At 45.5% G+C, this 26980-nt stretch overlaps 1 protein-coding gene across 1 annotated transcript in view; it reads right to left on the reverse strand.

Moving 5' to 3' along the window:
* RASGRP4 (RAS guanyl releasing protein 4) overlaps window positions 1-26980 on the reverse strand; it is a 60432-nt gene that overhangs the window by 23299 nt on the left and 10153 nt on the right. Inside the window, 7 exon segments of the mRNA XM_089658189.1 lie at window positions 898-1173; window positions 19239-19355; window positions 20670-20843; window positions 24633-24780; window positions 24924-25058; window positions 25968-26021; window positions 26131-26236. Coding sequence (XP_089514315.1) covers window positions 898-1173; window positions 19239-19355; window positions 20670-20843; window positions 24633-24780; window positions 24924-25058; window positions 25968-26021; window positions 26131-26236 — 1010 coding nt within the window.

The following is a 26980-nucleotide window of genomic DNA, read 5'->3' on the forward strand; positions in this document are numbered from 1 at the left end:
GCCCATACTAAAGCTCATCAACGCCTGTCTACCACCCATACTAAAGCTCATCAACGCCTGTCTAATGCCCATACTAAAGCTATAGGAGCATTTGGTAAGAGTTAGAAATTTAGTCAAGTGTGAACAAGCCCTAATAATGAATAATTGTTTGCAGTCTTTGTAAATTTTGGAATATCTCCTGACAGATTTTTATTGCAATCTGTTTCTAGTTTAATAAATTCCCTCTCATTTCCTATAAAGACATATTGGGGTTGATTTACTAAAACTGAAGAGCGCAAAATCTGGTGCAGCTGTGCACGGTAATCAATCAGCTTCTAACTTTGGCTTGTTCAATCAAGCATTGACAAAAAAAACTGGAAGCTGATTGGTTTCTATGCAGAGCCACACCAGCTTTTGCACTCTCCAGTTTTAGTAAATCGCTGAAATGTCTAGCACACACAATGAGAAAATTAGACAATAATACCAAGTGATCATCCTATAGTCTGATCATTGGTACACAACTTTTGAAGGCCAATCACGACAGTTCATGCAAAATTGTTCAAAGGGACAAACACACATTTTTTTCCTGTACGATAACAGAAGAAATTTTCCTTTAATCAGTACAGTATTCGTCTAAAAAAAAAATCAAGTGAACAAGACCAGCTATGCTATGATCTTTCCGAAATGAAAGAATACATAACGATAGAATACAATACATTACATCACTTCCAAATTTGTATTCTGTCTTACGAGAATTTTCATAACTTTAGTAAGCTATTCATCTTTGATATGTGACTGGCATGCAAAAAAAAATCATTCATCCGATATTCTCATCATGTGTATGGGGCTTAATATATGTACTACATAGATTATGCATTTGTAAATGGATGTACAATATATGCCAAGTGGTGTACTCACTGTTAGCAGCAGTATCACATCATTGTTGGCTTGGAATGGTGGAATGACTTTCTTCAGCTGCCGTAGCTCCAGGATGTGCTGGTACAGACTCTGCAGTTTGCTGACATTGATTTTCCCATTGTCCAAATAGTCAGGCAAAGCTTCATTTAGTGAAACTAAATCCTTCAGCTGGACACCCAGAATCGGAATCTTAAATCCACCACATTCATTGTAGACTCTTCGATATGTACTGTAGTTACTGCTTGAGGACAGTAACTCCGTCATTTCGCTGAGCGTCTGCCCAAGAAAAGCATGGGTGAGTTATTCTAGAGAAGCACACTAGCCCAAAACCTGTAAAAAGTGTTACCATCCCTAGACAGATAGTAAAAAAGACACAGACACCAGTTATGTGTGGCTGTATTTGTTCATTTGAGCTTAACTCCAACCAAAACATTTTCTTCTAGTTTTGTACAGAATGAGGAAGAGTTAGAACCTCTATCATGGTTTTTGTTGCTACAGCAATACAGCATGGCTTCCCACCATGGGTGCAGGCATGGTTTCAAGCAGGGCTGGGACAAGGGGTGGGCAAGAGGGGCAGCTGCCCTGGGGGCAGCAGTTTACTCTATTGATGGTTGCACCAGTGAGCTCATTTTGATACAATTTTGACTAGCAGATAACTGTGGGGGGATAGCAGTTAAGATTGCACATAATGGAGGGGGGCACAGTTTGGCTTATTTGCCCTGGGCACTGGATGACCTTGTCCTGGTACTGGTTTCAAGCTTGTCTCAATGCTCAATCCATCACACAGAGTAAAATGCCATGTGCCAAATTCAGCTAAAATCCACCTTTCCACTTGGATGGTCCATAGTAATTCTGCTTGAGATCCTCTCTCTCTGGTGCATTTAACTCAATAGGGGTTTTATTGTAGAGGTAGCTCCTCTCCCTTTATGATTAAGCCCTAAATGAGGAGAGAGAGAAGGAGAGAGAGAGAGAGAAGGAGAGAGAGAGAGAGAAGGAGAGAGAGAGAGAGAGAGAGAGAGAAGGAGAGAGAGAGAGAGAAGGAGAGAGAGAGAGAGAATCCAATCTGGGGATTACTATGGACCATTCTAGTGAATAAAACAGATTTTTTAGCCCACATTCACACCTGAGCGATTTGTTGCATGACTGTTAAAGTGCGGCAATGTTCAAGATGAAGAATCCTATTATTCAATAAGCCCATTCACACTTGAATGTTGTGTCGCTTGTCACCTGTCACTTGATGCTCAATAAAGTATGTGAGATTCTTTGGGACAGGATCACTTGTTTTTGGCCCCATAGACTTGGAGCACCTGAATAAACCTTAACCACTTGCCGTCCGCCTGCTGTTTATAAACGGCAGGGCGGTGGCACTCCAGGGGCGGGTTGCCGTTCATAAACGGCACCTGCCATTTCTAGCTGTGCGCGCTCCCTGGGAGCGCGCAGCACCGCGATCCGGTGCCTGCTGTGTCCTCCGGACACAGTGAAACACTGATCGTCGGACGGGACATCTCTACGAGGTCCCAATCATGTGATTGCCGATTGGCCAATCAGTGATCACATGCAAAGCAGTAAGCAAGATGTCACTTGTGACATCATTGCTTACTACATGTGAAATCTGTGAATGATCACAGAGGTCACATGGTACAAGGCTATTCACAACAGCCTTGTACCATGTGACAAGCTGTGATCAATCAATCACTGTAAAAAAAAATCTTCATCACCCCCACAAGTAGTACAGTGTCACCATGGTGACACTGTACTGCTAGGGTGACAGTATGTAAAAAAAACAAAAAAAAATAATAATATAAAAAAATAAAATAAAAATGTAAAAAAAGTTTAAAATTTATAATTTTTGATTTTTGGTTATAAACTAATTTGGCTTTTTTTTTTTTTACTAAAAAGATAACGGAATACATTTTGGCCAAGATTTATGATGAAAGATTATTTATTTGCAAAATTTTATAAGAAAAACACTTTTTTTCAAACTTTTTGGACGTTTTCATTTACATAGCAAAAAAAAAAATCCCAGCAGTGAATAAATACCACCAAAATAAAGCTTTATCTGTCTCAAAAAAAGGTAAAAAATTGATATGGGTACAGTGTTGCATGACTGCGCAATTGTCATTCAAAGTGTGATAACACTGAAAGCTGAAAATTGCCCTGGACAGGAAGGGGGTAAAAGTGTCCAGACAGGAAGTGGTTAATAAACACTTTCTTCAGGTGCTCCTATTTAAATAGGCTGAAAATGTGACATTCTGATCCTGTTCTACAAGTGGCATCTAATCACACATGAAAAAAGTGTGGATGAAGGCATAAAACTGTACTCTAGGGTAAGTAACTATTGTCCAAATAGAAGAATCATGTGGATTTGTAATTGAATCTTGGTGTGTTTTGTGTATTACTTCCAGATCTCTGCAGTTATCCAGTGTGAGACTATGGCGGGGTACACACGGGGAGTTCTTTTTTCATTCAACCCAGTGAGCTGAGTGAGGTTGTCATACTAACCAATGATTACACACACTAAGAAAATTGGACAAAAAATACTGATTTCAGAGTGATCATCTGATAATCTGCCTGTTAGTGTCAGGGCAGGAGCTGTGGAATGGACAGGCAGGCCTAATGGCAGGGTCACGCACTGACTGACGACAACCACCACCCACAGACCGGAGTCCCTCAGGGCGCGGAGTCTAAGCCCCAGGCTACCCTTCACCAGGGCCCCTGATGGTGCTGATGGACTTGACGCAGCCAGGAACCAGGTCGCGGCCCCCGAGAAACCCCAGCTGCGGTTATGGCCGCCGCCAATGGCGTATAGCTGGTAGGAACAAGATAAGAGCGATAGCGTAGTCGGACAGGCCGCGTCGATAACAGCGGGACAGACAGTACAGAACGGCAGACAAGAATACACGGGTCACAATCCGGGTTCAGCAACGGGAGGTCAGATAAAGGGATAAGGCTGAGAGTAGTCATAGACAAAGCCAAGTCAGTTTCCAGGAGAGCCACGAGAGTAGAATAAGAGATTGCAACAACACTAACAAACAGGACACGAATGCAAAGAGCACGTGCGGACAACCGGCTTAAATGTGCTCAACCACACCCCTCTGGGGGATGGACCGCAGAGGCCTGAAAGCATAAAAGGCTCCCACCATGCTTTGCAGAAACCCAAGATGGATGCCAGCACATGGAGCAACATAACCTCTGGGAAAAGGTAGGACCTTGACAGTACCTCCTCCTCAAGGGCCCCTCCCCCTCCGCGGCTCAACAAAAGGCTTCTGAGGAAAGCGGGCATGAAAAGTGCAGAGGAGGGCAGGAGCATGAACATCCGCGGAAGGAACCCAGGAACGCTCCTCAGGACCATAACCGCGCCAATGAACCAGGAACTGCACCTGACCGCGCACCAATCGAGAGTCCAGGATATGGCTCACCTCATACTCCTCATGACCGTCAACCCAGATGGGACGGGGCCGAGGCGGAGAGGTAGTGAAGCAATTGCAGACCAGAGGCTTCAACAGGGATACATGGAAGACATTAGAGATCCGCATTCCAGAAGGAAGGGCAAGGGCATAGGCAACCGGATTCACCTTGCGGAGGATGCGAAAAGGGCCAACAAAATGGGGGACCAGTTTGGGTGCGGGCACCCGAAGATTGAGGTTGCGAGTAGACAACCACACCCGATCTCCGACCTGGTATGAAGGAGCAGGCAGCCATCTGCGATCAGCCTGGAACTTCTGGCGCTGTGCTGAGTCCTTCAAGGACTTCTGGATCTGCCCCCATGAAGAACGCAGGGCAGCAAGATGGTTCTCCACAGCCGGAATGTCCTGTGGTGAGAACCTCTCAGGTAATACCGCAGGTTGGAACCCATAGTTGGCCATGAAGGGAGACATCACGGAGGAGGAGTTGACAGCCGAGTTCCTGGCAAACTCCGCCCATTGCAGGAGATTGGCCCAATCGTCCTGATGGTCCAAGATATAGCAGCGAAGGAATTGTTCCAGGGCCTGGTTGGAATGCTCCGCAGCTCCATTGGACTGCGGGTGGTAGGCCGAAGAGAAGGAGAGCCTGATACCCAACTGGGAGCAGAAGGCGCGCCAGAACCTGGACACGAACTGACTCCCACGGTCCGAGACAATCACCCTGGGCAACCCATGCAGGCGAAAAATCTCCTTGGGAAAAACCGTGGCCAGTTCTTGCGCAGTTGGTACTTTCTTGAGCGGAACACAATGGCACATTTTGGAAAAACAATCAATGACCATGAGGATGACCGTATAGCCCCGAGACACAGGGAGGTCTACAATAAAATCCATGCCCAGGTGTGACCAGGGACGCTCCCCATTGGGAATGGGTTGCAGAAGGCCCAATGGAAGATGCCGTGGAGATTTATTCTGGGCACAGACCGAACATGCCGCTACATAAGATGCGATGTCGAATGGAGAGTTGGCCACCAGAATAAACGAGAGACGACCCAGGACAACTGGTTCCTCCCTGGATGACCGGCAGTCTTGGAGTTGTGGTAGGTACGCAGCAGGCGGGTGCGCAATCCCTCAGGTACGAAACATCTACCATCTGGTCTCTCGGGAGAAGCATCAGTTTGAGCCGCCAAAATCTGCTCCCCAAGGGGAGAAGTCAGACTGGTGCGAATGGCAGCCAGGATCTGATCTGGAGGTATGACCGAGGTTGGCTCAGAGTCCTCCCTGGACAACTCAGAGTATTGCCGCGACAATGCATCAGCCCTGACATTCTTGGAGCCAGGCAAATAGGAAACCACATAGTTGAAACGTGACAAGAACAAGGCCCATCTGGCCTAACGGGGCGTCAATCTCTTGGCCTCCGAGAGATACGTCAGGTTCTTGTGATCGGTAAGAATGAGGACCGGAACCGCGGAGCCCTCAAGCAGGTGCCTCCTTTACTTGAGAACCTGAATGATGACCAACAACTCCCTATCTCCAATCTGGTAGTTGCATTCTGCAAAGGAAAGCTTCCTGGAGTAGAACCCACAGGGAAGTAGGGGTCCATCGGGCGACCGCCTACTCCCGTCTTAGATGCATCAACCTCGAGGACGAAGGACAACCCGCCCTTCACCCCCACCCACAGACCAGAGTCCCTCAGGGCGCAGAGTCTAAGCTCCAGGCTGCCCTTCACCAGGGCCCCTGATGGTGGGGATGGACTTGATGCAGCCAGGAACCAGGTCGTGGCCCCCGAGAAACCCCAGCTGCGGTAATGACCGCCGCCAATGGCGTATAGCTGGTAGGAACCAGATAAGAGCGATAGCGTAGTTGGACAGGCCGGGTCGATAACAGCGGGACAGACAGTACAGAACGGTAGACAAGAATACACAGGTCACAAGCCGGGTTCAGCAACGGGAGGTCAGATAAAGGGATAAGGCTGAGAGTAGTCTTAGACAAAGCTGAGTCAGTTTCCAGGAGAGCCACGAGAGTAGAATAGGAGCTTGCAACAACACTAACAAACAGGACACGAATGCAAAGAGCACGTGCGGACAACCGGCTTAAATGTGCTCAACCACACCCCTCTGGAGGATGGACCGCAGAGGCCTGAAAGCATAAAAGGCTCCCACGATTTTTTGCAGAAACCCAAGATGGATGCCAGCACATGGAGCAGCATAACCTCTGGGAAAAGGTAGGACCTTGACAGTTAGTATGCAGCTTTCAAGAGCCAGCAGTTCAAATTACATGCAGGGACAAAGCAAAAAACGTTTTTCATACAATAACAGATTGAACGATTTTAATCAGTACAGTAGCCGTCCGTAAAAAATCGAGTGACTAAGACTGGGCATGCTCAGAAATGAAAGAATACATTAGAATACAACACAATACAATCATCGTGGGATGTTGTATTCTGTCTTACGAGAATTTGCAGAACTTTAGTAACCTAAACCTTTTTGATATAAGACTAGCATCTAATCATTCGTCTGATATCCTCAGTGCGCTCGAGACTTAAGCGATGTTAGTGATGTGATCTCCCCCATTGACCTACTGTGTTCTGACAATTGGGACCTCTCCCCCGCCAGAACACACTGATCAGCACTCACAGCCATTGGCTGCCAGCACTGATCGGATGCTGGTTTTCCAGCATTCCCATTTGATTAAAGTGGCCTCTGTCAGACAACCTGCTGTACACGCAGGCCAAATGTTGGCTGGTTTCTGTTGTTGACCTTTAGTCACTGCTGCTCCCTCTCCTTGTGAAGGGTAACTGGCCACAGTGATGATGTCACTAAAGCAGACCATACATGGATTGAAATTCTGCCAGTTCATGAGGGACAGGCCAAATTTCAATCCATGTATGGGGACTGTAGCTGTACAGAAGATGATCTACTGATCAACTTCTGTACAGCCAGCCTGTCGGATTTTCCCCGCTTGATCAGCACCGTCGGCTATAGCTGGCTGCACTGAGCAGTGTATTCTGATGGCATGGAAGTCTCAATACGACAGCTTTTGTTTGCGTCCCTGTCACAGATTTTCCTTCATGTCTTGTCTGATGAAACCATTGTCAGTAGGACAGGAAGTGAGGGTAATCCAGAGTCCCTGATAGCAGTAAAACCCTTCAGGAGTTCTACTCCTTTCCAACTCTATCCAAAGCAAGAAAAAGGTGTTTTTGGCTTCACATAATGACATACACTAAGTCAGATTTGGTCAACCTGTGGCCCATGGGCTACATGTGGCCCTCGTATACCTCTGATGTGGCCCTCGACCTCAAACCAAGTGCACTCTTATATCCTGCTGGTTTGGTGCACTTTGTGAAAGAACACCAAAACTCCTGAATGCAGTAGTTTTGGTGCAAGTTAAAAAAGTGCACCATACCCACAAGATATAATAGAAGTCAATGGCAAAATACAGCTAACCTGCAGGTGCACTGAGCTGCACCTGCGATGCGGCTAAACAGCAGAGCATCAGTGTGAAAGCAGCCTTTTAGGGGGACCAGGACAGTAAGCGTGAGGGGTCGCAATGGTGACCCTGTCCCATGCTCCAGGGGGCTTGTGCGGCCTCCCTGTCACATTCTGTTTTACACTAAGACAAGAGGGGTGGCTAAGGCGGAATATACAGGAACCGATCCTCTCCAATTTCCTCCTGCAACCATTGAAAGCAGGCTTTTCCTCCCATCCCGTCCCGTCGACATTCAGCGGCTGAAGAAGGAAAATGTTCATTATGCTATACAAAATATAAAATTTGAAATTCTGAACCATTTCATTTCATTGTGGCTCGTGCCTGGGTACCAAATCACTTAGGTGGCCCTCGCTCCTCCAAAAGTTGAGCACCCCTTCTCTAAGTAGACCCATTAAACCGATGGGAACTATGACCCATTACAGAGAACCTCATACAAAACCTGCTGGACTCCCTACTGAATTCTTACTAGGTTCTTCATACATTAAACATACAAAATAAGATTTAACGAGTCAAGTCTAGTACTGAACTGTTTCCTGTACTGCAACCTTGCAGCAGGGTAAACCCACGGAATTAACAGTGAAAAAAAAAATCACCGTATTCATTTCTGTGGTAAGTGCTTGTGGTAAAATTCTTAGAATGAGACAACGCGGTGGATTGTGACAGAGTTCAGCCTCCCTCATGAGTCTGGGCAGTCAAACTAACGATAGACTGTGACTCACGCCCTGACACACATCAGACCTATGCCTTCTAGCTTCTAGTTATTCTTCATTTGACTATTACACAGCCCTCTGCAGTCTCATTCTTCCCTCAAACTTTCCAGAAAAACTTTATATCTAATAAAGAATAAAAAAATCAGAACAATTTTTAGTACCAAAATATTATGCACCAGCGCTGAGATAAAGAGAAAATGACCATAAACCCACCAAAGCAGCTGTAATCAAAGTGCTAATTACACTCTCAAACCTAACACCAAAAAAATATTTTACAGCGCTATGTGTAATGCTAAACAAAATCATGATACTGTGCAAACATCAATAAATGATAAGTGTCCACATAAAAAGTAATCTTGTGCCACTGATACATCCAGTCATGAACTGTATGACTTTAATAAAGTGTCTGTAGCGCCCCTTTAGATAGCCAGGGAGCACTAGTTACATTGTTTTAGTTAGAGAGGTTGAGTAGCAGCCTGGGCAATAGTCAGCAGGGTCAGTTTTGGGTCAGGGCTGAGAGGCTCTGCAGGTCAGTTCCTTGATACCTCCCCCTGCTCTAAAATCTTGGAGAAGATTCTAGAAGCAGCTAGAGGGGGTGAGGAGGAGCTGGCCTACACACTTAGAGGACTCTGGCCAATCCCCAAGCAGGAGGCTTGGCATGGGGCCAGGGCAGCCTTTAAGTGTGTTTGAGCCTGCTCAGGGGCAGGAGAGTTTGGGTTGAAGATGTGAGGAAAGCTGAGATACAGGAGCCTGGGAGGAGGCCCAGTGGGAAGGGGCCTACTAACAGGCTGGGGCCTGAAAAGGAGGATAACTCAGCCTCATTGGTCCCCAGAGGGAGGACCACCTGTGGAGCCAGGGAAGGAGCCAGCCCACCAGAAGACCTGAAGGCAGCCACCAACCCAGCCAGCTCACAGGCAAGGACTGGGTGAGTAATCCTGCACCCCCTGGGCCAGACAAGGAAAGAGGGCATTCTGGGAAACCTGACTAGCTCCTTACCTGGGACTGTGTAACTTAAAGTGGCAGCCACTGGATCCCCTTGCCCAGGGATTTCCTCTATATAGAAAAGGATTCATCTGGGTTCTGGGGTTGTACACCAGGAGAGGCTGGAGAGCTCTCCTAGAAGAGACTTTGCTGTATAGAGACTTGTATATAGTTGCCAGGAAGTTGTCATCAGTTCAATACCCCTAATAAAACTTAAAAAAACAAGTTCAAGGACTGTCTACTGTCTCTGGAATGCAAGTCTGTGGCATATGTGTGTTGCCTGGCTGTGTAGGACTATAGGGGGACCCAAATCTTCAGCAACTCCTAAGGGGATTGTGCTACATGTCTATGCAATTATACCCATGCAAGTGCTTCTGTGCAATCTTCAAAGACACAACCATGTGATTTTGTGCTGGAATCCAGTGGTCTTCCACCACAATCATAGAGAACTCACCAGATGGATATAACCACCCACTATAGGTAAGTCATAATGCGCTTGTTTTATTGGATCTTGTTTGGCACCATCTACTGCACACCCAACTCTCAGGTATATGCACATAGGTAATAGATTATGTGCAATCTTCTGGTACCTACTCCATACTGAGTATGCCGAGCAGTCCCTTCTTATTCCTTCTCGGGGTGTACCAGAGGCATCTTGAGAACGTCAAGGTGATGGAATGCCCCATTGAGGCCGGCCAGGAAGTGATGTCATCCCACACACTACACCTAGAAGTGTTTTTAAAGTTTTTACACTATGTTGGTCTTTCTCTATCCCCTTCCTATGTGGTATGAGAATACAAGCCTATAAAGTCTGGAAGAAAAAGGAAAGTGGAGCATTTAACCCTGGTGTGCAGTGGATGGTGGCAAACAAGATCCAGTATAACAAGTGCATTATGACTTACCTATAGTGGGTGGTCATACCCATCTGGTGAGATCTCTGTGGTGGAAGATCACTGGATTTCAGCACAAAAACACATGGTTGTGTCTTTGAAAATTGCACAGAAGCACTTGCATGGGAATAATTGCACAGACACTTTATTGAAGTCATACAATTCATAACTGTGACAAATCAGTGGCAAAAGATTACTTTTTATGCGGAAACTTTTAATTTATTGATGTTTGCACAGTATCAACATTTTGTTTAGCATTACACATAACGCTGTCAAATATTCTTTGGGTGTTAGGTTTGAGTGTGTAATTTGCACTTTGATTACAGCTGCTTTGGTGTGTTCATGGTCATTTTTTCTTTGTAACCAGTGGTGTTTACTATCACTTTAACACATTTGGTATTACACTACATTACACAGGGGTCCATTTACAAAAAACTTGCACAACCAATCGTCCAGCAAATCTGCATGTACATTTGTTCTGTGTGATCTTGGCAAAAACAAATGTTCTTTAGGTTATTATCTCTTTGGAAAAAATGTTTGTGTTATAAAGGCAGTAGTAAAATGCCATGTTATGGCCACTAGATGGAGAAGAAGAGAATAGGAAATACGTATTGTACGTGTTTAAAACAAGAGACAAACTGTAATCATTCTATAGAATGCTAGAGGAAATTAACAAATAAATGTTACCAATGCCCAATTCACACAAAATGAATGTGAATGTGCTTTCGCTATCAAACAGCTCTGCAAATTCTTTATAAATACACCTCAAAGTGTTTTGGACATGCACTCTTTTCTAAAAGATAATTCAGAACATAGATACAGTACAGTGAAAAATGATGCTAGTCTATCTAGTTTAACCCAAAAAAACCTGAATAGGAACCCCCCATATACATTATCCTATACCTACAGTTAATTCAGAGGAAGGCAAAAAAAACCCTGTTAAAGTAGGATCTAATTCACTCCATTGGTGGGAAAAATTCCTTCCTGATTCCACAGGAGGCAGTTGGATAATCCCTGGACCAACTACCCTGGCTCTTTTTAAAAATAGTCTTCTGAGCTGGCCAGAAGTAGTTCTTCAGGGAGTCTATTCTACATTTTCACAACTCTTACTTGGAAGAAGCCTTTCTATATTTGAAGGTTAAATCTCTTTTCCTCCAGATGTAAAAAGTGCCCCTTTTCCTCTGTAATGACCTGAAAGTGAATAACTCAAGAACAACCTTCTTGCCCCTTGTCCGTTAAGCCAGGGCTTAAAATTTCAAGTCCTGAGCTACTAGCCAGGCCTTAAGAGTTACTTGCCACCAACAAACACACACAAACAGAGACACCTGTACACACACATACAGACATGTACCTACACACACAGAAACATGTACACACACGCACAGAGACTCATGTACACACACACATACAGATACATGTATACACACACAGGCACGTACAGACACGCATACACAGAGATACATGTACATACACAGAAATACACATGCACAGACACATGTACATACACACAGACATGTACATACATACGCAGACACATGTACGTACATACACACAAACACCCGCACACATGTACATGCACACACACACTGACACATGTACACACACACAGACACATGTACATACACTCAGACACATGTACAGATAGACACATGTACATACACACAGACACATGTACAATTGTACATGCATACACAGACACACACAAACACACATACATGTACACATACACCCCCCCCCATAAAAAGTTGCAGTACTTCGTTGTTCACTCACAGATCCGGGTACTGCACTCTAGGGGGAGGCAGAGCACAGCACACACTCCTTCCTTTTCTTTCACTGCGCTCAACTATTGAGCAGTCTGACGGCTCCCAGTGCCAATGACAGATCCGGCCTGAGCTCTGAGCCTGCTCAGTAAGACGGCCCTGGGGGACACACTCGGCCCCACCATAATTTCCACTTGCCATTGACGAGCAGGCGAGTGGAAATTTCAAGCCCTGCGTTAAGCCACCACTGTACTTTCTTTGTGCTGAGTGACTGGTTATCTAAATTCCCCCAGTAGGTCAGAGTTACTGGATTGACTGGTGTTTGCCCCTTCATGGCAGGAATTCGCTCAATGGGTGGCCTCAGGAGCACCTCTGATAGAACACTCATCCAATCCTCACTAGGCTGACTGACAAGCCTGGAAGGTTCTACAGGGACTATAAACACCCCTGGAAGTCCGGGATCATGGCCAAGAATTCGGAGAAATGTAGTTCATTTGTACCTATATCACTTGAGAAAGACATAGCAGAAACAGACCTTCCACATATCTAAACAGAGGGATTTTAGGGGGGGCCTTCAGCATATCATGTGACCAAAGAAAAAAGAAGAAGAATTTAAAGAAAATTCTAATGATAATATATAACTGCAAGGAGGAGATTAAAGCAAATGTTTACTGCCTTTCCTGGAGTTCAGTTTTAAGTTCAACCAAAGTCTATGTCACGGTCTGGATCTGAACCTGGGAGCTCTGCAATGTCTGGCAGTAACTTTTCTTGCTAGGCCACTTGAGATGCTGGACAGCTTCCTGTCTGATTGTTTGGACTTGTCTTGTCTCTCCTTTTTTTTTGGTTAACCTTGAACTCTTTGCTCCTCTTATGACCTTCCTGATTTAAGCCATGTCTCTGCACTTCTTGTTTGCTAGATTATTGCGCTCTCTCTAGCCAATATCTTGCGCTTGTCTTTCCTGCTGCTGTTCGTATCTTCACTATTATTTGTTACCAACCCTTTGCTTGTTCCTCGACTATGCTTCTGCTTGATCCCAACCTGAAACCACTCATTACAGACCTTTGGCTTGTTTACTGACTGCACGTCTGCTTATCCCTACTTGTCATATCTGCTACTGGACCCCAGCTTGCTCACCTCCTGGTGGGCCAATCCTGAGGACTACTACTTGGTACTAAAATGCAGAAAACCCATCTCCACCATCAAGAGCTCTGTTGAACACCGATTAGTACTTAGACTCCACACGTCAGGTGAACCCATGTCATCCACCAGGTGATCCCCTTGTGTACCTATGCAGCTGGTCAATGGGTGCATTGCTCCTGCTATAGCTAGTGGCCCAACACTCTCATTAAAACTCCATAAAGTTTATACCAACACAGCTAACAAAATAACAGCTTTTAAACACTATCACAGTGAAAAAATGGGACAACTTAGTCAGCTTTTATCTGCAAAAAGCCAAATTATCACTACTCGAAAGCCTGCTCAGAACAGTCCACACCCAGCTTCAACGACCCACTACCAGAATTCCCAATTTGACCCAACTAGTGCAGCCAGTAAAATGTATCACATTTCCTTGATGGATGTTCCATAATGAAGAATAATAAAAGAAAAGAACTCAAACACTATGCTCCTGCCCCGATATACAATCATTTCAGTCACAGACCAACTGTTTCATTGACACTGCATTGGGCCTGCCTAACCTTCGATGCCCCAAGGCATGCCTTTTGGGGCTGATAGAGAAACTCCAAATTTTTTTTTCACTCCAAGTAGCTGATGACTGCCTAGTATTTTACGTTATTCTTTGTAACTGGAAGAGATCATCTCCCCCTTCGCTTCATAGTGGAAAAATCTGTTACAAACTCTACCCTTCCCCTATAACAATTTGCATATGCTAATAGGGGCTCTCCTCAGAAATTTGACAAAATTTGGTGTCCATGGTCTTATTCACTGCTTATAACAGACTGATGATGGTTAAAACCAGGTGTTAGGAATGGACTGGCCAGCAATGGTGGGACTCACCTGCCTTTTGATCTGCAGTACCAGGGCTGGCCAGCGGGTGTTCCCTGCAATCAGAGACTCAACTTTTCAGCCAGCTAACACCTGGAACTGATGATGCTGGGGTATTTAAGGGATGGCCAGACTTGCAGACTCGGCCTTGGTGTTGTGTTTCTCTTGGCCCTGTATCCTGTTCCTGCTCTCTGTTCCTGTCTGATTCTCTGCTACCTGTCCTGATCCCTGGCTTGTGACCCTGACCATCTCTCTGCTTGACCCTCTGTACTACGCTGCTTGCTACCTGCTGAACCTGGCCTGTGACCCCGACCATTCTCTGCTTGCTCCCCCTGTACCTACCTGCCCTATTGATATTGACCCGGCCTGCCTGACGACGCTTGCTTGTATATACTGTTATCTGTGGGTGGTTGGTTTGGTTTGGTTGCACTGTGTTATGTTTTAGTATTGCACTGCGTTTATGTTTGTATTGTTAGTGTTAATAAATTGTATTGTTTATCACATATCTGAAGTCTGCGTTTCCCTGCATCAGTCACACACCTCTGGTCATACCTGGGAGCCCTGACATTACACCAAGGCCAATCCTGACCAGAAGTGGCTGCACAGGGAAGCCATCTTGGCTTGTTGATGGGAAGGATGGATCTTGATGAGGTTGAGTATTTATATCTGCTAGTGTTTGATGACAGGGAGTATGCTTATCAAACTCTGAAGGAGTATACCCGGGATGAATTGCTAGAATGTATACGGCTCGCTCATGTTCTAGTAGATCAGGGCACAGTGTTCTCTGAGGTGCAGCCATTGATTGAGGTTTGTGCAGAGTTGGTTTCATCTGGTTCCCCCGAATGCAGGGATGAATTTTTGCCACCATTTAGTGCAGACCAGGTAGAGTCCCTGGTGTGGTTATTAGAGGATGATGTGGGTTACTTTCTGGAGCGTTATTCCACATGTTCACCACAGACACTGCGAGATTGTATAAACGCAGTGCAGTCATTGACCAGACAGGCTTTGTGTAAGCTCAGCTTTGTTCAACCCCTACTGCAGACATGGACAGATTTGTTGCACCCAGCCTCAGTCAGCTTACAAAGACCCAGTCCTGCTTCTAACTCTACTCCTGTATTCCCACCAGCTCCTCCAGTTACAGCCCAGTATACTTGGCTATCTACCGCATGTCAGTCCCCTGTTCCCACTCGCTGCACCTATCCTGCCTTTAATCCTGTAAAAAAGCCCTCTGTAGCAACTGCTCCCTCTCCTGTTCCATCCTCCAGTTCTTCTCTGTCTCCAGCTGCTCCATTCGTTTGCAGACCTGCGTTTACTTGCAGTGCTCCAGTAGTTAAAACCAGAAAAAAGCGAAAATTCTTTCCAACCAATACCATCCTGCCAGTATCCAAACCGGTGAGCCTGCCTTCCGTGGTTCAGACTGAAGCCTCTACTTGGCCTGAAGCCTCTACGCGGCCTGAAGCCTCTCCTCGGCCTGAAGCCTCTACGCGGCCTGAAGCCTCTCCTCAGCCTGATGCCTCTCTTCAGCCTGATGCCTCTACTCGGCCTGATGCCTCTACTCGGCCTGATGCCTCTACTCGGCCTGAAGCCTCTACTCGGCCTAATGCCTCTACCCAGCATGATGAACTGATCCAGCCTGACGATCCTATTAGGCCAGTTGACTCGATGCCCGCTGTTGATCCAGATGATCCGGTACCTGATCCGGTGCCCGCTGTCGTGCCAATTGACTCAGAGCCCGCTGTCGTACCTGGTGACTCGGTGCCCACTGCCTTGCCAGATGACGCGGTGCCCGCTGGCAAGCCAAATGACCTGATGCCTGGTGACCTAGTGTCCGCTGTCATACCTGATGACCCGATGCCCGCTGTCGAGCCAGACAATCCGGTACCTGATGACCCGGTGCCCACTGTCGTGCCTGTTGACTCGGAGACCACTGCCTTGCCAGATGACGCGGTGCCCGCTGTCGAGCCAAATGACCTGATGCCTGGTGACCCGATGCCCGCTGTCCAGCCAGACGATTCAATGTCTGCCCCGGTGCCCGCGGTCATGCCAGTTGACTCGGAGCCCACTGCCTTGCCAGATGACGCGGTGCTCGCTGTCGAGCCAAATGACTTGATGCCTGGTGACCCGATGCCCGCTGTCCAGTCAGACGATCCAATGTCTGACCCAGTGCCCGCGGTCATACCAGTTGACTCGGAGCCCACTGCCTTGCCAGATGACGCGGTGCCCGCGGTCGAGCCAAATGACCTGATGCCTGGTGACCCGATGCCCGCTGTCCAGCCAGACGATTCAATGTCTGCCCCGGTGCCCGCGGTCATGCCAGTTGACTCGGAGCCCACGGCCTTGCCAGATGACGCGGTGCCCGCGGTCGAGCCAAATGACCTGATGCCTGGTGACCCGATGCCCGCTGTCCGGTCAGACGATCCAATGTCTGACCCAGTGCCCGCGGTCATACCAGTTGACTCGGAGCCCACTGCCTTGCCAGATGACGCGGTGCCCGCTGTCGAGCCAAATGACCTGATGCCTGGTGACCCGATGCCCGCTGTCCAGCCAGACCATCCAATGTCTGACCCAGTGCCTGCGGTCATACCAGTTGACTCGGAGCCCACTGTCGTGCCTGGTGTCTCGGTGCCCGCCGCTCCGCCTGGGGGCCCGAGACCTGTCGCTCCTCCTGGGGGTCCGGCGCCCGCCGCTCCGCCTGAGGGCCCGAGACCTGTCGCTCCACCTGGGGGTCCGGCGCCCGCCGCTCCGCCTGAGGGCCCGAGACCTGTCGCTCCATCTGGGGGTCCGGCGCCCGCCGCTCCGCCTGAGGGCCCGAGACCTGTCGCTCCATCTGGGGGTCCGGCGCCCGCCGCTCCCCCTGAGGGCCCGAGACCTGTCGCTCCTCCTGGGGGTCCGGCGCCCGCCGCTCCGCCTGAGGGCCCGAGACCTGTCGCTCCGCCTGGGGGTCCGGCGCCCGCCGCTCCGCCTGGGGGCACGATGCCTGTCGCCCCGCCTGGAGGTCCGGCGCCCGTCGCTCCGCCTGAGGGCCCGAGACCTGTCGCTCCGCCTGGGGGTCCGGCGCCCGCCGCTCCGCCTGGGGGCACGATGCCTGTCGCCCCGCCTGGGGGCCCGATGCCTGTCGCCCTGCCTGGGGGCCCGATGCCTGTCGCCCCGCCTGGGGGCCCGATGCCTGTCGCCCCGCCCGGGGGCCCGGTGCCTGCTGCTCCGCCCGGGGGCCCGGTGCCTGCTGCTCCGCCCGGGGGCCCGGTGCCTGCTGCTCCGCCCGGGGGCCCGGTGCCTGTCGCCCCGCCCGGGGGCCCGGTGCCTGCTGCTCCGCCCGGGGGCCCGGTGCCTGCTGCTCCGCCCGGGGGCCCGGTGCCTGCTGCTCCGCCCGGGGGCCCGGTGCCTGCTGCTCCGCCCGGGGGCCCGGTGCCTGCTGCTCCGCCCGGGGGGCCGGTGCCTGTCGCCCCGCCCGGGGGCCCGGTGCCTGCCGCTCCGCCCGGGGGCCCGGTGCCTGTAGCCCCGCCCGGGGGCCCGGTGCCTGTAGCCCCGCCCGGGGGCCCGGTGCCTGTAGCCCCGCCCGGGGGCCCGGTGCCTGCTGATCCGCCCGGGGGCCCGGTGCCTGCTGCTCCGCCTGGTGGCCCGCTGCCTGCTGCTTCGCCTGGTAATCCGATGTGCCTCTGCCCGGAGTCCTGCCCGATGTGCCTCTGCCCGGAATCCTGCCCGATGTGCCTCTGCCCGGAGTCCTGCCCGATGTGCCTCTGCCCGGAGTCCTGCCCGATGTGCCTCTGCCCGGAGTCCTGCCCGATGTGCCTCTGCCCGGAGTCCTGCCCGATGTGCCTCTGCCCGGAGTCCTGCCCGATGTGCCTCTGCCCGGAGTCCTGCCCGATGTGCCTCTGCCCGGAGTCCTGCCCGATGTGTCTCTGCCCGGAGTCCTGCCCGATGTGCCTCTGCCCGGAGTCCTGCCTGGTGTGCCTCTGCCCGGTGTGCCTCTGCTCGATGTGCCTCTGCCCGGAGTCCAGCCCGGTGTGCCGCTGCCCGGAGTCCTGCCCGGTGTGCCAGTCTTTGATATCCCGCCAGTTGCCAGACCCGGGCGGTGGAACATTTTGCCCAGCTAGGACTGTTTGGAGCGTCCTGAGGCCGCTCCTTGAGGGGGGGGTACTGTTAGGAATGGACTGGCCAGCAATGGTGGGACTCACCTGCCTTTTGATCTGCAGTACCAGGGCTGGCCAGCGGGTGTTCCCTGCAATCAGAGACTCAACTTTTCAGCCAGCTAACACCTGGAACTGATGATGCTGGGGTATTTAAGGGATGGCCAGACTTGCAGACTCGGCCTTGGTGTTGTGTTTCTCTTGGCCCTGTATCCTGTTCCTGCTCTCTGTTCCTGTCTGATTCTCTGCTACCTGTCCTGATCCCTGGCTTGTGACCCTGACCATCTCTCTGCTTGACCCTCTGTACTACGCTGCTTGCTAGCTGCTGAACCTGGCCTGTGACCCCGACCATTCTCTGCTTGCTCCCCCTGTACCTACCTGCCCTATTGATATTGACCCGGCCTGCCTGACGACGCTTGCTTGTATATACTGTTATCTGTGGGTGGTTGGTTTGGTTTGGTTGCACTGTGTTATGTTTTAGTATTGCACTGCGTTTATGTTTGTATTGTTAGTGTTAATAAATTGTATTGTTTATCACATATCTGAAGTCTGCGTTTCCCTGCATCAGTCACACACCTCTGGTCATACCTGGGAGCCCTGACACCAGGAGACTGTACTATTACTTATTCATTATGATATGACTGTTTCTAGGTGTACTTTACTTTACCCACCATAGCTATTGATATTGTAATGTATTTACAGTTTATTGTGAACATAGTGGCTCTCTTGAATGGTCCCATTTTGTATGTGAATGTTACTTGTTTGCATTCAACATTTAAAAGAAAAAATCAACTACAAGAGAATGACTCCATCATCTTAGCTCCTTGTGGGTGGAGCAAAAACAACCTCCTGCAAGAAAATCCTACCAATTGAGTAACTGAGAGATCTAGGAAGTAGATGGATCATTACTGTATTATTTTGGGTGTATTTGGCCTTCAATTACAAATTCTATACAAGAAGAGATTGTTTCCCACTCACCTTTAGTACATCCTGTGACAGGTGACTATGTGTCTCCTTTAACCTGGAGATGGCACTGTGGCATAGTCCTCCAATCACTGCCATCAGGGTGTTAAAGTTCTGGAGTTTACGGAGTTTCTGTGAAACAAACAAATCAATAAATAAAAGAATTTCACTGCAGCTTCCATTTTGTGTTGGGGTCGTATGTTTCATTATTGGTTACCCAGAGACAAAACTAAGCTACTGAGGTTCTCGCAGATATGAGATGACAGTTATACAATGCATGTCTCAGCCAGGATCCCCTCTTTTAACTACTTCAATACCGGGCACTTTCAGCCCAGGCTAATTTTCAGCTTTCACTGCTGTCATACTTTTTTAATGACCATTTCGCGGTCATGCAACACTGTACCCAAATTTAATTTTTAGCAATTGTTTACACAAATAGAGATTTATGTTGCTTCTATTTAATCACCACTGGGTTTTATATTTTTTGCTAAATAAATGAAAAAAACACAAATTTTTTCTTTGTTTCTGATATACAATTTGCAAATAAATAATCTTTCTTCACATATTCAGGTCAAAATGTAGTTCTGCCACATTCTTTGGCAAAAATGACCCAAATCAGTGCATATTATTTAGCCTGTAGGAAAGTTAGAGTCCACAAACTATGGTATATGTATCTGAAAATCGATCAGTTCTGATGTACTGCCGGCCTCCGAATCTTATTTCTTGAAGCCCGAAAACGCCAGAACATTACAAATTTCCCCCAAATGACCCTCTTTCTGGAAAGTAGTCAGTCTGAGGTATTTAGAAAGAGGCATGGCAAGTTTTTTTTAAGTTGTAATTTTTGTCACAATCTCCTGGAAAATGAAGAAATTAAAAAAAAATTTTTTTCACATTCTGTCACCATTGCAGTACAGTTCCATCATAAAACTGGTGTGGCAGTGATCAGGAACACTTACTGGTGACAATACGTAAAAAAAAAAAAAAAATTAAATATTTTTTAACATTTTGTAATTATTTTTTTAACTGTTTATTATTATTATTAATTTTTATTATTATTATTATTATTATTATTATTATTTTTTACGATTTTATAAATATATACTGTGACCAGAGCAATACAGTACTGTAGCACTGTACTACACTGGGGAGGTGATTAGGATTTTGTTTTTACACACTATGAGCACTTATAACAGTGATACTAACTGTTATAAACGATCATTTTTTCTGAATGAAGTCTATTCAATCAGTGTGTACTATTATGGTTAGCTGTGATTGGCCGCAGTTATTCACATGGTACAGACATTCTGATTTCCAAAAAATGCAATGTGACGCCAAAACAAAAAAATTACTACTTAATAAAACCAATTTTTGCTGCGGATATGATGCAAAAATAACCCAGAGCAGCTTATCCTTTGTGATTTGGATGCAGTAATGTTCAGATCTCACCTGAGTCACGTGGATAAATTTGGTGAAGACCTCAGCTCTCTGCTGTGGAGTTGGGCGGTTGAGGATCATGAGCTGAACCCACTGTGAAATGCTGTTACATAAGGAGACTGACCGCTCCAGCCGAGGGATTTCTCGCAGAGAACTCTGCAAAGTATAGCTTCGATAGTCTAAATGCTGATGAAGAGAAATAATAATCAGATTTCTGGAATACAGTTTTAATGTATTTGATGCAGCAACTACATCAGTATTCAGTAGAGGAATATTCTTCAACCAGTAGATGGCAATGTTTATAAGTTGGTAGCTGCATCTATGATAAACTCTATGTCTTTTCACTGAAAAACGTTTCCTGTTTGCAGTGAAGCAAGCATAAATGTACATGTGGACTGTGCACTATTTGTTCTGCAGGGCTATGTACATAATTTTTAACAGGTCACTGGTCCAGTTTCCCCAGTCATAGCCTGCTACAGCAAATAAGTGCAAGATACAGCAACAGAAAGAAGAATGCAACAGAATAAAAGAAAATGGCCAGTAACACAGCTGCAACAAAGCTTTCATTTGCAAACTTGACAAACCAGAACTACCAATCTTGGAATTTCAAAATGAAAATGCTGCTAATAAAAGAAAGTATGTGGAAATATATAAATGAAGTCTGGCCAGAACACTCTTCATATGAGTGGATAGAGAAAGATTAGAAAGCACCAAGCACAATTTCTCTTAGCAAAGAAGATGATCATTTTCATTTCACAGCATTATTACTTAGTGGTTTAACAGAAAGTTATGAAACACTTGCCAAGGCACTTGATGCAGATAATAAACTGACACTGGAATGTGTTAAAGGCAAGCCTATGGATGAATGTAAGCGTAAAACAGAAAGCATTAACCTCCCTGGCGGTCTGATTATGTCAGTATTTCTGTGCTCAAAGCGGTACATTGTTTACAATGGAAATATGTTGTTTTTTTATTGTAGGCCTGTATTTCTTAGGAATAACTCACTGAAATCTGTCCGAACAAGAGTCTAGTAAACATCCCGAGTATGATAAAATTTGAAACACGAAATCATAAATTATAATATAATACATAATCATAAAAAATAATAATATAATAATAATAAATTTAATTCAATAATGTAATCAAACCAAAAACACTGAAATTTGAAATAGAGCGCCAAGTTCGCACATCACTGAGCTCAATCACAAAATCGATTTCAGTGTCTGATGATGAATTTCCCAACAAATCATTATCACTCAATTCTGCAAGTGGTTCTGATTTACTATCGCTGTTCTCTAGCTGGTCTAAAACCGCTTTTGACATAAAGGGATGCTTTTTGGACGCCATGGACGTTTCTCAGTTTCCAGGCAGAAAGAACGGTAAAAATGCAGGCAGGGCACAGGACAAAGCACTCGAGACAAAATGTATGTGAAATGGTTTGACACAGTAATGTAATACTATCAGATTTTAGTGTAGTGAGTGAATGTCAAATTTTTACATTTTTTAAATTCCCACCGGTTCCATCCCCATACGTCGCGAACGTCCCGATGCTCATAGGGAACGGAACCCGGAAGATGTATGCTGGCATCAATCGGAGGACATGGCCGGGGACACTGCAGGGGGGACATCGCGAGACCACAGAACAAGGTAAGTGCTCGAGGGATCCCAGAGCAACAGTGCAGTGTAATCCCGAGTGTAGCTCAGGGTTACTGCTTCTGTTACTGAAAGTTAACCCCCAGCTACACTCAGGAATACCGACAGGGGGGTTAATAGTGACAGTGCTTTTATCGCAGAGTCTGCTTTAAAATGAAATATGGCAATAAAAACATATAGATATAGATAGATATCTTACTTGCAAAGGCTAAAATTACTGATGAACTGTATCAGCAGAACTGCAATGAGGTGGTTAATACTGCCAAGGTGGAAAAACATTCAAATTGCATTCACAAATGACATAGATGACTTGGGCACACAAGTCCTAACATAATATAAATATTAACTGAGAATATCTATACAAGTGGAATAAAAATTAGTCCATGTGATCAAACAACAAAATGCACCAGCTGTATAAAAGAAATATGACAAAAATAGCCATTCCAAAGCAGAGTAACAGCAGAGCTAAAAAAAACCCCTCTGGACTTAATTCATTCAGATCTTTGCGGTCCAATGGAAAAATTGACTTCAGGAAAGAAGAGGTATTTTCTCACTGTTATAGATGATTACTCCAGGTATACTACACTATATCTGTTACACAACAATAGTGAAGTACCAAAGAAACTTGAACAGTATTTGGCTCAAGTAACCAACAAATATGGCAAAATGCCTAGTGTATTGCACACAGATAATGGAACTGAATGTACAGGTGATAACACACAGGCAATTCTCAAAAAGCATGGCACAATATTTCAAATTACTGTATCATACATCCCAGAACAAAACATGGTTGCATAAAGAATGAACTGTAGTCTATGTGAAAGTGGAAGAACCATGCTTTTTGATGCAGATATGCCAACCACATTCTGGGGGGAGGCAATTTTGACCACATGCTATCTCCAAAATCAACTACCAGAAAAATTCCTATGATCTGTGAAATTAAAAGGTCCAGAATTTGAACCATCTAAACTTTTTTGGAAGCAAAGCCTATGTGCACATCACAAAAGAAAAATTTACAAAATGGGATGCTCACGCAAAGGAAGGTATACTTGTGGGGTACAGTGAAAATCAAAAAGGATACAGAATTCTATACCAAGACACAAACAAGGTAACCATCGGTAGAAGTGTAATTGTCGATGAAACTTCAGTGTGTTCAACATTTCATGAACTAACACAAACACTTCAAACTGAGGGAAGTTCCACATCAGTGTCACATTAAGATAAGCACCAAAATGACACACAGATTGAAATCCAAATACTGTAAATGAAGAAAACAGGCCACAAGAGGCTTCAGTCAGGAAATCCACCAGAAGGAACAAAGGCATCCCAGCCAAATGTCTCTCCTATGTTGCTCGCGTAGCATTAAAACCAGAGCCAGATTTATTTATTTATTTATCGAGTTTATATAGCGCCAAAGGGTTTGCTCAGCGCTGTACAATAGAGGGGGGACAATACATGAAACAGTACAGTAACATCAAACAGCACACAAGGGGTAAGAGGGCCCTACTCTTTCGAGCTTACAGATTCATGGGATGAGATACAAAGACTTCCAAACCATGAGAAACAAAAATGGATCAGAGCTGCTGATGAAGATATGACATCTCTTAGTGAACTGCAGACATGGACACTTTCAGAGCTACTTCCTGGAAAACAGATTTATAGAACTGAGATCTGAAATGGGGCTAAAATAAGGAGTAGTAGTTGAGTTGGGGATGTTGCAATAAAGTGTTCAGTGTTCAAGAATCACAAGTCTCTTTATCCACCCAACCACTACTGCAAGCTTCCAATTTGTTCAAAGACAAAGAGGGAGATTAACTAAAACTGGTGTACTTAGAATCTGGTGCAAATGTGCATGGTAGCCAATAAGTTTGTTCAAATAAGATTTGGCAATAAAACCTGGAAGCTGATTGGTTTCTATGTAGAGCTGCACCAGATTTTGCACTATCCAGTTTTAGTAAATAAACCCCATTAGCTGCACAATGCCTCCCATAACTATAGTGAACAAACAAAATTGCTTCACTGTGATCAGCAATAATCAAAAACTTTGAAGGTGAGTTAATGAATTTGATTTTTATGCCTTTTTGCCTAGACAATCATTTTAGTAATAACAATTTTACCAATGAACATTAAAACCAATTCTTCAATCTCTACCAGTTTAAAATAGTTATGTGGTTATTAGCCTGAACTTTCCATCAATCATCCGGTAAATGTGTTACTGTGCTTTATTTTGATGTTTCAGATAATAAACTTAAAATTCTGTATTATAAATATTTTAGAACTCTTTGTTTTGTTTTGTTTTGTTGTAGAGTGTGAGATTTTTACCGTAATCCTGCAGAAGCATTTGAACTCCAGGTAGCTGAGATGCGTTGCCAGTTCCAGTGGTTCCAGGTGATCAAACAGAAGGGAGACTTTCCTCTTCTTGTTGAAGCTTGGTGACTCTGGAAAGGTCTTTGGGGTTTCTGGGTCAAATCTGGCATTGAAAATGATAAAAAGGAAAAGTGAACAATATAAAAGCAAGCAAATCAAGAAACACTAAATAAAAAGAAAAGAGAAGTAAAGTTTCCTCAACCGCTGGGGAAATAGAGATTAGACTGGATTACATAAAGTCCTTACATGAATGATGTATCAAGACTTTGTCGGTGGTCATTTGGCCTTTTGCTGTCCTTAACTACCTCCCAAAAGTCACACATCAGCTCTTCTAGTTCATGGTCAAGCCGAAACATCTCTGGATAGTCATTTACCCAAAACCTGCAGGTGTGAAACAGGTGAGCTTTTCATTATTACACACAAGGGCCTTTCTAGAGGGGTTTAGACATGGACACAATCTTCATTTATAAACAGTTATTGGCTCAAATATTAATCAGATAGGACAGGAATTTCCATGTCAGCAAATGAAACAATTGAGTACTGTCCGTGATACTTTTTTTATTTGCACTAACATACAATTTTGAGGACAAGCTTTCGGGGTATGTCCCCTTCTTCAAAGTCCAAGCAGTACTGTACAAATCACAAAGTTTCAGCAGAATGTTAGAAGAGATGAAGAAAAAAAAAAGAGAGGCTAGAGATAACATACAGCCAAAGCGAGGGGGGAGGGGGGGGATACTACACTCACACAGAGGGAGTCAAGCTTCAGCTAATAGTCATAAAACTGTTGGATAATTTGGACATGGGATTCCTCACTCATTATCCAACAGTTCACCTTTTGACCAAAAATAATAAATGCACATTTTTTGCAGGTAAAAAATGTGCATTTATTATTTTTGGTTACGGGAGCCTGTACAGCATTGCACCAGTGATCAGCAGATCGCTGGTGCCATGCAAGTCTCCTGAAAACCTGTCAGTATATCTGCTGAACTGAATTTTTTCCTCTATACTGTATATTAAATGATTTAAAAAAAACAGTTGTTGATAAGTACCACCAAAATTACAGTAAGTGCTATTTGTTTAAACAAATTATATAAAATACATTTGGGTAGAGTATTGTATGATTAAGTCAAACTTTCACAGCACTGAAAACTGAAAAACTGCCTGGTAATGAAGGGGTATATACAAGCTGGTACTCAAGTAATGTAATTAAAGTACTCTATTTTTTTTTATTATGATGCACAGGACAAACATTGAGCCAGGAAACCAATACAAGGAGAGGTGTATGCTTACCTTAGGAAATGGCATATCTGGTTCTTCCTTTGGTTTTGATCTTCTTCTCTGTAGGTAAGTGGTAGTCAAGGAACTCAATACCATTATAAAGAAGTAAGTGGAATATCTACCGTATATATCAAAGTCCCCGATGGGGGATTTATGTCAGTGCTGATAAGGATATAGTTGAAGAACTTTTTGTGCAAACTCTGCTGATGGCACCACCCAGCTGTGCATGATGAGGATCATGTTAACGGTGTCCTCATTTCTCCAGAGCTTTCCATCCGCATCTTCTCAGTCACCAGAGGCAAAACAAAACAAGTAATATCAGGTAAATGCATTGAATATCTAACATTCATTAAACTGCCTGACAACCCCAATTGGTCTTATATATCAAACTGCTTTTTTAGGTACCATATTGTCATCATTTCAATCTGATTGATTTCTCCTGGGTAACACTTCCTATTTTGATAAAGTTCTGAGAGTTGAGAGTCTTAGGACAATACCTTGGAAAAAGCTTGACATTTAAATTGCAGCTTGACATTTACATTTGCAGGCCAAGGCAGCTCTTGTGAATGGCCCACAGAGGCCACTAACTGGCAATTTTTCAATCAAACATTAGGTAAGAAGACCCGTTAAAAAGATTTCAGTTGTTCCTAAAAAGATGAGCAACACATGCCCGCTACTCTTCATCCCTCCTTTATAGACATAAACATGAATGCACACCAGCCAGGTGTTTTGTCTGAAGGTGTTTAAATCATTCCTGAGCTCTGATCATCACCTGAACTCTATGGGTGTCAGAGAAATGATATTCAACTACTGTGGATTGTCTTATTTGTAACACATTTTTAAATCAAAATTTATATCAAATAAAAAATTCAGAGAAAAGAATTGGTTTAACGTTGATAGCTACAAGCCAGTGGCTCGGAGGATTCAAACATTGAAAATGTTTATTGGCTATACAAGTAAATCCAGTAAAACAATGCATTTTGTTACTGGATGTACTTGTGTAGCCAATAAAGATTTTCAGTGTT

Source organism: Staurois parvus, unplaced genomic scaffold, assembly GCF_062004578.1.
Source record: "Staurois parvus isolate SC_StPar_1 unplaced genomic scaffold, SC_StPar_1.0 ptg001058l, whole genome shotgun sequence".
Taxonomy (NCBI): Eukaryota; Metazoa; Chordata; class Amphibia; order Anura; family Ranidae; genus Staurois; species Staurois parvus.